Source organism: Nannospalax galili, unplaced genomic scaffold (genome assembly GCF_000622305.1).
Source record: "Nannospalax galili isolate Female #2095 unplaced genomic scaffold, S.galili_v1.0 scaffold433, whole genome shotgun sequence".
Lineage (NCBI taxonomy): Eukaryota > Metazoa > Chordata > Mammalia > Rodentia > Spalacidae > Nannospalax > Nannospalax galili.
The window spans coordinates 3975922-3991872 of record NW_008338715.1 but is presented as its reverse complement, the minus strand read 5'-3'; the positions used below and the strand labels follow the sequence as shown (position 1 = coordinate 3991872).

Sequence of the window (15951 nt, the reverse complement as noted above, 5' to 3'; positions counted from 1 at the left end):
ATAGGTATAGATAGATGATAAATAGATGATGGGTAGATAGTTAGATTAGATAGATAGATAGATAGATAGATAGATAGATAGATAGATAGATGATAGAAAGAATACACTGATATGGTGTTCCTGTGTACCATATTTAGGGATGTACATTTAGAACCATGTGTACTTGGCTGTGTTTACAGTACCATATATGAGTTCCCTCCCATTTTGTATTTTAATTTTATTTCATTCTTTGTTTTCTTCTTTGACTTATTCATCATTCAGTAGTGCGCTTTTTCAGTCCCCACGAGTTCATGTAGTTACTAGAGCAATTGATTTTTGATTTTATGTTTTATTACAATGTTATCAGATAGGATACATGGAATTATTTCAATTATTTTAAACGAGGGTTTTGTGTGTGTGTGAGTGCATGTGTGTGTGTGTGTGTGTGTGTGTGTGTGTGGCCTAGCATGTGGTCATTTTACAGAAACTTCCATGGGCTTCTAAATATAATACGTATTTTTTCATGCTTGGGTAGAATATTCTGTAGATGTCTGTTAGGTCCATTTTATGAATGTTATCATTTTTTTCAGATGTTTCTCTGTTTATTCCTTGTTCAGATGACCTGTCTATTGGAGAAAGTGGAGTACTGAAGTCACCGACTATTACTGCATTGGGGTTAATCTGTGTATTGAAGCTCAGTAATACTCTTTTTATGAAATTGGGTGTGCCAGAGTTCCGTGCATATATTTTTATGATTGTAATATCTTCTTGGTTGATCATGCCATTGATCAGAATGACCTTCTTTATCTCTTATGATGAATTTTATTTTGAAATCTACTTTGTCAGATATTAGAATTGCAACACTTGCTTGTTTCTTGGTGCCCTTTACTTGGAATATTTTTTCCATCCTTTGACTCTAAGATGGTGTCTTCCCTTAAAGGTAAGATGAGTTTACTGTAGACAGCAAAAGATGGATTTTGTTTCTCAATCCATTCAACTATCCTGTGTCTTTTGATTGGGTAGTTGATGCCATTGATGTTTAAAGTTATTATTGAAAAATGTGAATCGGTAATTGTTATTTCATTTTCTGTTTGTGTTCTTAGTACTATTTCTGCAATTATAACTTTGATTTCTTTCTGTGGCCTCTTGGGTATGGTTATTTTTTCTTTGGTCTGTTGTATTGCTTCCAATAATCTCTGTAGGTATGATTTGGTAGATAAGAATACTTTCAGCCTACTTATATCATAGAAGATTTTTCTTTCTCCTTTGACTAAGGTAGACCATTTTGCTGGGTAAAGAAGTCTAGTTTGGCACTATGATCATTTAGCACTTGGAATACATTTCCCCAGGCTCTTCTGGCTTTTACAGTTTGCATTGAAAAGTCAGCTGTAATTCTGATGGGTTTTCCTTTATGTGTGACTTGTTTTTTCTTGCAGCTTTCAGTAGCCTCTCTTTGTTTTGTCTATTTAGTGTTTTACTGTGATATGCCATGGGAAGTTTCTTTTCTGGTCCTGTCTTGTTGGTGTTCTGTGTGTTTCTTATATCTGTATATCTTCCTTTATTTAGAGAAATTTTCTTCAATAATCCTGTTGAAGTTCAATGCCATTGACTCCTTCCTCTTGTGTAAAATTCATAGATGTGGTCTATTCAATGGGTCTCATAGCTCCTTCATATTCCGTTGCTGTGTTTTTAAATTTTTTTATCCTTCCAGTAAGAATTTCTCCTGTCTCTTCTATTTAGCTTTTTGGGTTTTTCAATTCCATCTTCAATTCAGCTTGAGTTTTCTTCATTATTTCTGTCTCTTTCATGAATTCATTTTCAAATCCTGAATTGTCTTCCTCATTTCATTTAGCTGTTTATTTGCATTTTCTTGAACTTCAGTCAGGAGTTTTTGTCTAACCTCTTTGAGTTACTCGAGGTGTCTGTGTGTTCTTTAAAGTCCTTGAATTCTTTGATCTTGCTTATGTTTGCACTTTTAAGTTCTGTGTGCTGGGGTTCCTCACTTCTACAGGGGTGGTGGGATTTGGTGGAAACATATTATCTTGGTTTTTCATATTATTTGTGCTTTTGTGTTGTGATCTGAGCATATGGACTTCTTTTGGTGGTTGAGTCTCTGATATGAAGTTTTAGCCTCTTTGTTGAGTTGAAAGTTGGTTCTGCTTTTATTGTTTTTGTAGTTTGGTTAATTTCTGATCAGTAGTGGATAGATCATCTGTGCCTCAGGTTCTCAATTTTGATTTTTTATTGGAAGGACAGGGAGGGATGACTTCAGGTTTGCCCGGTGTTGTGAGGTGGATAATCTCAGCTAGGACTGTGAGTGTGGAAATGGCAGAGGGGTGGAGTGCCCTAGGTAGCTCAGTCTGCTGGTCTGCAGCTGGAACAACACTTTCTAGGCCTAGTCCAGGAGCAGGGAGATGGGGAGGGATTGCTCACCAGGTTTTTGTTTTGTTTTGTTTTTGTTGTTGTTCTTTTTGAGACAGGGTCTCCATGTATCCCCAGCTGGCCTGGAACTGCTCTGTAGATCAGGCTGATATCATTCTCACAGAGATCTGCTTCCCTGTGCCTCCTGAGTGCTGGGATTAAAGGCATGTGCCAACTGTGCCTGGCTGAAATTTAGAAGTTTTTGTTTGTTTGCTTATTTTTGTTTTGGGTGGGTGCAGTAAACTTTATTGATGGTATTAAAGAGAGAAGAGCTCTGCAAGCCAACCCCAGCCGAGGGCCTCTTTCTTCCTTCTGGTGGGATATTCTTGCAGGAGTGAGTGGTTCAGGGCTTCTTACAAGTTGGAGGCCATGTGCATAAGGCCTACCACCCTGTTCCTGTAGCCACATTCATTGTCTTACCAGGAAGTGGTCTTGACAAAGTGGTTGTTGAGAGCAATGCCAGCCCTGGCATCAATGGTATGAGTGGGTACCACTGTTAAAATCACAAGTGATAACCTCGTCCTCAGTGTAATCCAGGATGCCCTTTAGGATGCCTTCTGATGCCTGTTTTACCACCTTCTTGATGTCATTACATTTAGAAGGTTTCTCTAGGTAGCAGGTCAGATCCACAACAGATAGATTGGGAGTAAGATAATGGAAGACCATCCTGTTTAGTTCTGGGATTACCTTGTCCACAGTTTGGGCAATGCCAGTGAATGCAGGGATGATGCTCTGGGCAGCCAGATGACCATCAGCCACAGTTTTCTGGTGAGGCAATCCACAGTCTTCTGGGTAGTGGCAAAGGCATGGACTGTGGTCATGAGTCCTTCAGCAATGCTGAAGTTGTCATAGATGACTTTGGCCATGGGGGCTAAGCAGTTTGTGCAGGAGGTGTTGTTTGATAATCTTGAGTCAGTTGTAATACTTCTTGGGACTCACACCCACCATGAACATAGGGGCATCAGCAGAAGGGGCAGAGAGGATGACTCTTTTGGCTCTACCCTTCAAGAGGGCTCTGGCCTTCCCCATGGTAGTAAAGTCGTCAGTATACTCTACAGCGTATTCCACACCAGCATCCCCTCCTTTGATGTTGGCGGGATCTCCTGGAAGATGGAGATGGCCTTCCCTTTGATGAAAAGGTTCCCGTTCTCAGCCTTGTTTGTGCCATGGAACTTGCTGATAGTGGAATCATACTGGAAGATGTAGACCATGTAGTTGGGTTCAATGAAGGGGTCATTGATGGCAACAATATCCATTTCTCCATGGCTGAAGGCAGCCCTGGTGACCAGGCACCCAATATGGCCAAATGTGTTCACTCTGACTTTCACTGTCATGTCTCAGGGAGGAAGCTGGCACTACAGGAGAAGATGTGGCTGTCTTTGGAATGGGAAGGAGCAGAGAGCCAAAACTGAGTTTTGATGAATACAAAGTTTCATTTCACTAAAATAAAAATGTAAATGGATTATTCTGATCATTTTACTGCTCATCAATATATTAAAAACAATTAAATGTGTGATTAATATAAATAAATCATTGCAGTAAAGCCATCCAATAATAATAAATTTTTCATTAATTTGAGATGACATATTTAGATAGGTCTAGTATTTGGACCTAAGACACATTTCAACATCTGTGCATTATATGCGGCTTATACATCACTCATCTATTTACTGAGAATGCATGATTATCAAGTAAGTTACATTTTTATTCTGTAATATATCTTTATTCTTTTTTGGTCATAAGGCCCTTGAAGTCACATATACTAGAATAAAATTCAGCCTCAATTACTTATCTGTAAAGTGAGGATTATCCTAAACACTTTGCAAGACTATTTATTGTGACATATGAAAAATCATATGTAATGTGCATGCATACATATATGTAGATGTAGATATGAATGAAAATGTGTATTACATAAAGATCAGGCATGCATTAGAATTTATTGAATTGGGACCAATATTACTGATTGTATTACTTGACTAATTCTAATGAAGAAATACAAATTTTATGACAAGCACCATTGTTTTTAAATTAAGATGGAACTTAAGGAAGTACTGGGACATTTAGTGCATTGTCACTCATGAAAATGTCAAACGTGTTTTGCTGAAGAAATAATGAATCTAGTTTTAAATAAATTAACATGTAGAGGCTATAAAGGCAGCACAAGCTGTATTTGATATATTAGTGCCAGGTTTAAACTCCAAGATATCAAGGTAGACCCAGGTTCCATTCTTGCATGACTCTTTCATGCACTTGCTCATTAAGTAGTTCAGGATCACATGTTGTGAGTGTTCTATGATGGAAATAGCCTTCAAAGCATCTTTATCAAATGTCTTCTGCAATAAGTTTAGGATTAGATTCAGCATGTTTGCAGTCTGTCCGTTCCCCTCCCCTTTCTTTGTTTCTTGCCCTTTATTTCTTTACTTTTCCCTTAATCATTCAGCCTTTGTAGACAAAGAGATAATAGAGAGATGGATAGTTAGAAAATAATAAATGAATACAGTTCAATTATAGAGATATATGCACATGTCCTGGAGATAAAAAGATTATGTAATTTACAAAGCCTTGTAAAGAATTTGATATAATGAAGTGCTTTAAATTTCAATGTCTGTTAGCACTCAGAGAATGTTTACTGGCTGCATTTGATACTTTCCAAAGATGTGATTTAGCCTCTTGTTGAAGCAAGCACCATTATTAATTTACATCACTCAAGAAAACTGGAAAATAGTCCCATGTCTGTTTGATAATTAAGCCAGTAACAAAATGCAATACCTGAAAATGTCTTAGCAACACTCAAGTGTAGACCTCAGATGAGGAGCTACAGTGTGGTGGTGTGATTGGCATCTAGAAACATCATGAATCTTATACTCTAAGTAGCTTTTTTCACCTGGTTTAGGTGGTCTTACCAGTTTTCTAAATTCAGAATCAGACCTTTTCAGGAAGAATGAGCTGTAGTTTAGTATTTGACGAGGATAAACTTTAGAGGTTCTTTCTCTACTGTCTTATTTAGGGAAATTAATTTGTCCTGGTATCAGAAATTAATCAGATTCATTTTTCCCTTTTCTCAGTTCACATGAAGGTGGTTTTACTGAATAGATAATTGACTTTTTATGGGAACATGATATCAACCCCTTTAGTATTAATTTTGATGATGTGTCCTACATTTTGGAAAAGAACAATTCTGGAGGGGAATTACAAATTATCCGTGTGGCTTAGCATTGACTCTTTGAGTGTTGAAACCAATAAAGTCATGTTAATGCAATAAGATTTCATTATGCATATAGCAATAAGTTGTTATTATTTGGAAAATGCTACAATAAGAGAATTTTAATACATGTTAGCATTTCATTAATGAAATTAAAGACTAGGTAAGGTCTGCAGCATATGAAAAGCAATCCTTTGAATTCTAGATTACATTTGGTAATTGCTAAAAAATATGTAGTGTGGCCAGAATGTCTTTGTCCCTAAGTCATGTCTATTTCTTTTAGTACTTCTAATAGTAGAATGCAGAGATTATACACATAGACCTGAATTTTATTTAAAAAAGACAAGACTGAGGCATTTTTAAAGTTAGACAAGAATGATCTAACAGTTACTAATTTTATAAATTAAAAGTTGCTTAGTAAATCCCAGTAATTGTCAGATAAATATTTTTTCTCAGTGGCAGGCTTATTTTAACCATTTGCAAACTGAAATTTACTGTTTAATATGATGGTAAATTGTTCCTCTAGCATTTGTCTCACTAATCAGACCTTCTCTCTTAACCCAATGGTTTTGTATCTCAATGACACAGAATGACCAGAGTTTACAATAGTATGGAATTATATATATTATATACACATATTCAGGCATGAATATGTGTGTCCTACATGATAGCATTCTTAACAGTAAAGTCAAGGAGAATTGTTTCAATAATGGCAAAGTGAACTGGGCAAGAACCATGCAAGTTTTGAAGGTGGATAGTGTGAAAGAGCTGAAATATAGAAGGCTTTGCAAAAGTCAGCATGTGGCCAAAAACAACAGCCGGTATTGCCATATGGCGATCAAATTAGTAAAGGTGTTCTTGCCACACTGCCTTCCCGAAGCCAGTAAAGCCAGGCAGCCCAGTGGAAGGATGCCTATTCACTGCTTCATACTGCTTCCTTCACTGTTCACTTCTGAAGGGACTTTAAACCTATTGAAAAGATAGATATGGAAGACTTTTCTTAAAGAGGAAAATAATCTCTCATTTCCCCTTCACATTTAAAAGAGATCATTAGCCAAAATACATTTCAAAACAGAACATTTGCTAAGCTGATACTGTTTCCAAAGAAATAAAGCTTTGTGATGTTAAAATGAATATCATTATGTTATTGAATAAATATTTGAGGATATTAAAGTTTTAAATTCCCTTAGTCCAAGAAAATCACTAATAATGTAATTAAAGTTATTTGTCTTTCTTTATCCTGAAAAAGAATATTTTTCAGGCAATCTTAAAGCACATTTTCATACAAAAATTATTTGCCGAAAATGTACTTTAGCACCAATATGACCTCTCCAAAACTTGTTTGACTTATAAATGGGCTACCCCATTAACAGTCATCCCTAAATGTATTATTAATGTTGTGTCACGCTGTTATAACTTGAACAATGTTCTTGTGCAGAGAGAATGTGCGTGTGTGCCCGCGCGCGTGCATGTATGTGTGTGTGTGTGTGTGTGTGTGTGTGTGTGTATCTGGTTTAATCTGGAAAAATGTGCTTGCTTTGTTCTTTATTGTTTTTATCCTGAAGGAAAACATAGTCTTTGTTGATAGCCTAGAGAGACTGATGGAAATTCCACTGATTATTCACGTCACTTACATACACTCCTTTATTAAGGGGTAGCAAGCTAGCTTATAGTGAGAATAAAATCATTGCATTTGTACCTTCAGTTCTATGGCTTATGTCTGCTTGTAGGCAACAGTACACTCCTGTTTTCTGTGACAGAATATTTAAAACACAACAACAAAAGGAAAAGTAGTTGTTCAAAAAATAAATAGCTACTAACTGAAGTATTGGTTGCTTCACTAATAGCATTTGTTTCAAATAGAATTTCTATGTCTATTTTGGGTGAAAAATCTTATCTATGTAGAAATTATGAAATTGTAGTCAGTCATTCACTGGTGTACCTACTGCACTGTGCTTGAAATTAGATTGTATATTTAAGGTAAGAGAAGATAGTTAGATATTTTAACATTGATTTTTTTGGTGAGAGTGTCTCTTTAACCTAAAATATAGTTTCAAATTTTTTTACAAGATTTAAAAAAACAAAACAAAAAAAAACCCGTGCTGGGCATGGTGGCACATGCCTTTAGTCCCAGCACTTGGGAGGCAGAGGCAGGCAGATCTCTGTGAGTTCCAGGCCAGCCTGGTCTACAAAGTGAGTTCCAGGCCAGCTGGGGCTCCAGGGAGACCCTGTCTCAAAAAGACCCCCCCCCAATTTTTTTTTACAAGATTTAAAAATTGTAGAAATTAGAAAAAAAATCAATGCATAATTATTGCCTCTGTGAGTCAGCTGTAAGACTGTGAATATGTTGATATATCTTTATCAATTATTATTAAGGCATTATTAAAATGAATCGTACAGCCAAAGCCTTTGCAATGCACTTTCCGTTCCCCCCACTATCCTGTGGCTGGCAGTCCTAACACAAATTCGTGGGATATTTTTCTGCTTAAAATATATAGATGTACATCTGTAAGAATAATTAAGTATTGTAAAATATATGAAAATATGTATATAACATTTATAGCATAGTATATATTGAATGATTATAAGTCTAATAAATAGATGGTATAGATATTTCGCATGGCTTTTTCACTTGTCTATTTCTTTCTCTCAGTTAATATCCTCTTCATCTCCCTGCTACTGAGTCCACAGTGGGGAGTCAGAAGGATCCCTTGTCTATTTTTTTTTCTTTTTTTGTGATGGTAGAAATCATTTACCACTGAGTTATAGCTCCAGCCCTCAACATATTTAAACATATCATTTTGATGTGTGTAGGTCTACTCTTTTTTCAATATTCATGATATTTTATCAGAAGAACAATATTTTATCAATTCCTTTATTGATAATATGTATAAGTTCCTTTCTTGATAACCTTTCTGATATTACATTTATGTTTTAACATTTGTATGATCAACAACATATTTAGATCCTTGGAATTTACAAGTTTAGAGCACATCACAAAACACTCCTGAATATTTACCAGTGGAAATACTTTCTTTTTAATTATGCTTCAAATATTGCAAAATGGCAATTTATTCAAGATATTATTTTTAACATCAAATATAATTTGTTCAATATTTGCATTAATCTCTCTCATAACGAGTCACTTCCACTTTGTCTTCCTGTCATCTTGAAGAATGAAACTGTAATTTCCCAGGGGCTTTAAGAATTGGGAGAGTATTAAATGTGGCTGAAATTAAGTGATTAATAATTTACTTTTAGGTCATGAATCAACTTCCTGAAATGCTAAGGACCATTTGCAGCCTCAGAAGCATGAGATGTAACAATGCACTTTTTAAGACTTGAGAACTCTCAAAGGTTGGCTGCCCAACCTAATTAAACTTCAATCATCTGATACCAAATTTATTTCTTCTTTGTGCTGAATTTCCTCAGATCTTCTTGACAGGAAAATGTCACTTTTCCTGACAGCTGATAGACAGGTTATGTAGCACCATAATTGAAGAGAAAAGGATAGCTCAAAGCTACTGGGTTTAAGGGCTATGTGTATGGCTTTTTCTTGCTTTTTCTCCCCCCTCCCCAAGGTTTCTATGACAGACACAAAAGGCCTTAGCAAATAGGCCCAATGCCATTTTTCCCTACTTCCTCCAGGGGTAATTATCTTACTCCATCAATAGTGCTGTCAGAAATTGGGCACATAATTCAGCATTTAAATGAACAAGCAATGTAATATTTCCTGTCTCCCAGTGGAATGCTTTGCAGCTCACATTCTTCTCTGTCACTTGCTCACTCTTGATATATGTCCTGTACCCAGTCCTTGAATGCCTACTCTCCCTTATGTTTCATTGCAGATGTTGGCTTCGGCTTGACACCTACTTCATTTGGAGTTTTATAGGACCAGCGACCTTGATAATTATGGTGAGAACTCCTAATTAACTATGTGTTTCCCAGGTCAAGAAATAAAACTTTCGTCATCTATGTACTAACTATCTTAAATTTACATAGGGTAATGTGGGGGAATGCATGTACTTATTTGACCCTATATAACTCAAGGAATTAGACACTCATTATAGTCTACTTTTATATTGTAAAATAGTTCATCAAAATTAGTGGGACAGGAAGGCATGCACTCAGAGGCATGCATGCAATATGTGGCTATTCAGAAATACAGTCCAACATAGTCTCTATAGCTATATAGACAACTGAACAATAGTAACCTTAACTTTGCCAACAGAGTATTTTTGTTCCTTTTGGGGGGAACATTGGACTTGAGAATAGACAGGAATTAGATAGGTAGGTGAACACCTATTTCTTCCATTTTTTTTTGTTTGTTTGTTGTTTGATTTCTGGAACTCACTGTGTAAACCAGGCTGGCCTTGATATCACAGAGATCCTCCTGCCTCTGCCTCCCCAGGCACCACCATGCCTAGCTCCAGTTTTGGCTTTTTATATAAACCCTTAAGAACTTAAAATTCAGTGCTGGAGAGATGACTCAGTGGTTAAAAGCACTTACTACTCTTACAGAGGACCTGAGATTTGTTATCTGGTATCCACATTGGGTGGCGCACAACCATGTAACTCCAGCTCCAGGAAATCTGATGCCCTTTTCTGGCCACCATGGGCAGTGGCACACACACACACACACACACACACACACAGACACACACACACACAGACACACACACACACAGACACACACACACACTAAAAAATAGAATGAAGTTAAATAATTTGAAGTTTAGAAAGGTTTTACTTAAGAATGGCACAACCACACTAGGCATAAACTCTGGAATTGTGTCCTCTTTTTAATTTTTATTTGCGTAATGTGTTTATTTCCTGTGAGGTAACTCAAGGGGAAAAGATACTTGCCACCAAGCATGAGGGCCTGAGTTTCATCCCTGAGACACACAGGGTAGGAGAGAACTCACTCCCATAGGCTGTCCTTTACCTCCACATGTGTGCTATGGTGTGCATGCTTCCCCAAACATAAATGTAATAAAGTTCAAAGTTACTATTCATTTTTGGAAAGAAATGGCTTTGGATAAAATGTAGGGCTAAAATGTAGGATAAAATGTAGGGCTAAAACTTCTTGCTTGAAACTCTTTAGGCCAGATACATTTTAAAATTACTAAACGCCCCCAATTTGGAAATGCAATATGGTACCCCCCCCCCACACACACACATACACACACACAAAAAAAAAGGAAAGAAAATATATTGTTGCCTAAAATCAAACACACTGACCAGTACTCACAATATGTAAAAGACCAGGTTGCACTCTGTAACTAAATAATTCCAATAAACTGTTTTCAAAAAGAAAAAAAGAAAAGAAAGAAACATGAAAGCAAGTAGACTAATGACTCAGGAAAGCCACGTGTCAATACAGACCAGGTTTTCCCACCAGCTGCATTCAATTCAGGTTAAGGTTTTTAGCCATTCATTTTTGTCCCTTCTTTGGGCTTTCACTTTAGTGATTTGCAGATCATTGATAACAGACTGGACTCTGAAAGTGTATTTTAGGGAGACCTTAGGTGAAGCATTTAATTCGACATTCATGGTTTACCCCAGTCCCCAGTTGTAGAAAATATAAGCTAATCATATGGTAAAGGGAAATTCAACTTGTGCTTTTCCACATAGTGTTTCATAAGGCATTTAGGTAATTCCTATTGGAGTATTTTCTTTTAAAGTAAAGGTTTTCTCTGGTGTCAGTTACGTAACAATTTTATGAGAGAACTTCTACCTGCATCTTAGTTTATTGTAGCATCAGAATTTAGCCAGCGTTTTCTAATACTTTTTAGCTTTATATTAAAAATGTATTGATATTAGTATTTGTGTTTTTAGCTGGGCATGGTGGTGCACACATGTAATCCAAGCACACAGTAGGTAGAGGTAAGAGGATAGCTGTAATTATACAAGTCTAGTCTACACAGCAAGTTATAGGCCAGCCAGTGCTACATAGTGAGACCTTAATCTCAATAAATGAATGAATGAATAAATAAGTGACATTTGTAAGTTTATGAGGTATCACTTGAGTGCATCTTATTTTTAAAATATTTTATTTATTTATTTATTTATTTATTTATTTATTCATTCATTCATTCATTCATTTTAATGTGTATGAGTATACTGCCTGTGTCCTGCAATGCCTGCAGAGGTCAGAAGAGGGTAAGAGGACATCGCATCTCCTGGAACTGGAGTTATGAATGGTTGTTAGCTGCCGTGTAGGTGCTGAGAATTGAACCTGGGTCCTCTGCAAGAGCAGCCAGTGCTCTTAACCACTGAGCTATTTCTCCACCCCAGAAAGTACATCTTAAAAAAAATGTTTTTAGTTAAGCAGTTCAGAGAAATGTTCAGAGAATGCCAAAGTAGCATTCTTAGAGTAACTTCTGCTTTTGTTGTTTGGCTGGTTTTTATAAACACACAGTGGGCTTTCTGTTGTTTCATAATTTCTACAGCATCTTTCTAAATTATTGCTGATTTTGCATTAGCGTGTGTTTGACAGAACAATGTTTTGTGACTCAGTGATTTCACAATTCCCCAAGCTGGCATCTTGCCTCTGCTAAAGCAGTAAGCTGACACCTGTGATCCAGTTCCTTTAAAAGTCTATTGAGAACTACTTTCCCAGAACAATTCATTTGTTATAAGAAATGGACTTGCCTTATTTTCTACTGTGGTTATGGTACATAACATTACCTTTTGCATTTCAGCTGAATGTAATCTTCCTTGGGATTGCTTTATACAAAATGTTTCATCATACTGCCATACTGAAACCTGAATCAGGCTGTCTTGATAATATCAAGTAAGTGGTTCTTAGCCTTATTTCTAGAGACTGCACTCTTACGTGGTTTCTAGTTTGTGTTGTAAAAGAAATGTATGACAAAATAATACCAAAGATACATGTATTGATTTTGCTAAAGGTCATTTATTGACCATTGAGGTGACTTGTTCTGCCTGGAGTATGTATAATAAAGCCCTCTCTATAAACCTTTTCCCTGTAAACTCTAACTCCAAAATATGCTTTTAATATCTATATTAATTTTTCCTTTATAGAAGTACAACATTTCTAGATGAAAACAGACTACTGTTTTGTTGAACAATAACTGCATGAGATCAGTCACACTCTCCTTCTCCCTCAGAGCCTCAGAGCACTGGTGCCTGCAGTGCTATGTACACTGATGAACCCACAGTGATGGTACCTATAGTGGTGGTTTCTGCAATGGTACCTGTAATGATGGCTCTGCAGTGATGGTTACCTGCAGTGATGGTACCTGTAATGATGGTACTTGTAATGATGGCTCTGCAGTGATGGTTACCTGCAGTGATGGTACCTGTAATGATGGTACTTGTAATGATGGCTCTGCAGTGATGGTACTTCTAATGATGGTACTTGTAATGATGGCTCTGCAGTGATGGTACCTGTAAAGATGGTACCTGCAGTGATGGCACATGTAATGATGGTAACATCAGTGATGGTACCTGCAGTGATGGTACTTGTAATGATGGCTCTGCAGTGATGGTACATGTAATGATGGCTCTGCAGTGATGGTACTTGCAGTGATGGTACCTACAAAGATGGTACCTGCAGTGATGGTACCTACAATGATGGTACCTACAGTGATGGTACCTACAAAGATGGTACCTACTAAATGGTACCTGCAATGATGGTACCTGTAGTGATGGCTCTGCAGTGATGGTACCTACAATGATGGTAGCTGCAGTGATGGTACCTACAATGATAGTACCTGCAGTGATGGCTCCATAGTGATAGTACTGTGGTGATGGTACCTGTAATGATGACTCTGCAGTGATGCTACCTACCATGATGGTACCTACAATGATAGTACCTGCAGTGATGCTACACATAGTGGTACTTGCAAATGGATGAAAACTGCTGGTACCTGCAAGTACCAAAAAGGGGCATTTCACACCACCAGAAAACAATCCCAAAGTATTGAGTCTGAGTATTTGTATTAGAGTTTTTCATAGCTTCCCATTTCTGAAAGAAGGGGAGAACTTCTCCCTACTGTCCACAGATATAGGCTAAGTATGTCTTATCTAAAATGCTTGAGACCAGAAATATTTGATATTTTGAAGTATTTCAGATTTCAAGATACTTATATAGATTTCATTGGTTGAAAATTTCTAATCTGAAAATCAAAACCTGAAGTCCTCTAAATTCATATTGTAGATTAAAAGTCTGGAACTTTTTGATCATTATGTTTGGATTTCAGAGCATCTTGGATTTGGGATTTCCTCTTAGTGATCCTGAGCCTTTACTTTGGAGCAAATATATGGTTCCAACTTACCTACCTTTGAAATACTAATACAATCTCCCAGGAGGTAAATCTTTCCAGAACGCTTTCTCTTCAATTACCTATACACTTTCAGTATTTGTCCTTTAATCCAAATTCAATTTGGATTCTCATAAAAGCCCTAACTGTTCATAGATATATAAATATTCATATTGCACTTTAAACTCAGTGAAAATATGCACCAAAAGTAAATTTATATTTTCCTGAAAAGTGTCTGAATTCCTTGGTATAACCAAAATTGTATCTCAATTTACTTAAGGGTCTTGACATTTGAAAAAGTTAGGCTGAGCTGCATATTATTCATATATATATGTATATGTTTATGTATATATAACATGCATATGTTAAGGTGAATTTTCATTTAACTTGTTCATGTTACATGTTGATGTGAATGAATAATTCTACTTATATGAATGTCATTGCAGAGTTTCAGGAATCACCTGTAACCTCCATGCACTCACTCTCCTTGAACCATGTCAGATAGCAGCAGTGTCACTTGCTTCCCAATTTTCTGCATCAGCTTCCTGGCACACTTCCTGCCCATAGTTGTCCCCAATAGCTGTTTCAGAATAACATGGAATGCTGAAGATGTCAGGGACAAAGATTATTGACATTAAGCAGTTTATTTTTGATGGAGTAATTTGTCTAAGGTAATTGAGAAGGAGAATTAAGGTCTTAGAAAAGTTGAAATGTTATAGAACTAACTAGAAATTATTACAATGAGGAGCTGCCTTTGCATTCTTAATTTTATGTTGTTGAGACAATAATCATTATATTACTGAATTATGTGCAATTAAGTTGTCATTCTAAACTATGGTGTTAATTCACAATTCCTCATGAAATTGAATTTGGATGAATTAAATAGCCACAAAACCCACCCACATTTTTTCTTATCACAAAGTACTTTAATCAAGTAATTATAAATTACCTTTCCATACTCATTCAATATTATAAATAAAACACAATTATTATGTAGATATTTTTTTTCAATAACAATAGACCTACCTAATAAAACTTTGATCATTATTCAAATATCTCCTACCAAGTTAAAAAATTAAAGAGAAGATTCTAATCTACCCTATTCCCCAAGTATAATTTTAAGATAGCGTCATAGCAGTTATGTGTAACCTAATCTTCCTTTAGCTTTGTAACTTCTTATTGCTTTCTCGTATTGTAAAAGACAGTATATTTTTTTCTTGATAACTTCAACTTGTACTCTTTGGAAGAGCAGTTAAACACCAAAGTCAATAATTATATTTAATGACATCAATAGTATCAATTTTTATATTGCAAAGCAAAATAAAGCTGTAAGTGGGAATACTTTGATTTGCACTCTGTCTAAGCTGTTTGCTAGTTTAGAGCCCTTGGAGAATATTTAGCTTTGTGGAGCAGTGCTTTCCGCCTTATAACGATGCAATAAATGATGAAACATACCTCACCATCAAAGGAGCAGGGGGATGCAAACAGCTTAAATTTTTTCATAAGGGAAGAAAAGAAATCAAGTACTTGTCAAAAAAGCATTTTGTGGATGACTTTATAAAAAAAAAACTATGAATATGGATATGCTGATAGAAAAGAACCAGTACTAAGTTAAGCATATAAGAGAACAGGGTAGTCACAGTCACAGTCAACACCAAAGGAGTTGCAGGAAATCTGACCCAGAGTGACTCGGCTCCACAGATTCCAGATAGAACATATTCGCCTATGCTAAAAGAAGCCAGGAAGGATAAGCTTTTCCACTGAGAGAGAATGAAGGAAATAACATTTGGTGTAATATAATATGCTGGAGGTATAAGATACACTACAAATTGAGGGATTTCTATCTACCCTCCTCCAGCAAAAAAGATGATCTGCAGAGCAAGAAAACATGGGGGAGAAAGAAAGTCATCTCAAGACAAATTCTTTAGCACTTTTAAGAATCTGAAGGAAATTCCATTTCAGTTACAATGCATTGTATTAAGAAATGGTCATAAAGTGCTTAGCAGGGCATAATTGAGGAATGAAGGATTTTTTTTTAAAGTCATATTGAATATTAAA

At 36.2% G+C, this 15951-nt stretch overlaps 1 protein-coding gene and 1 non-coding gene across 19 annotated transcripts in view; one reads left to right on the top strand and one right to left on the bottom strand.

Annotated features, from left to right (window-relative positions):
- Adgrl3 (adhesion G protein-coupled receptor L3) overlaps positions 1 to 15951 on the top strand; it is an 877792-nt gene that overhangs the window by 761225 nt on the left and 100616 nt on the right. For all 18 annotated transcript variants that reach the window (XM_008833280.3, XM_008833274.3, XM_029563589.1 and 15 more), the window contains 2 exons: positions 9454 to 9520; positions 12310 to 12401. In XM_008833280.3, the coding sequence (XP_008831502.1) occupies positions 9454 to 9520; positions 12310 to 12401 (159 nt within the window). The remainder of the gene's footprint in view (positions 1 to 9453; positions 9521 to 12309; positions 12402 to 15951) is intronic.
- LOC115070421 lies at positions 8255 to 8319 on the bottom strand. Its single transcript, XR_003849576.1, has one exon. It is a non-coding gene; the product is annotated as a small nucleolar RNA SNORD62 (small nucleolar RNA).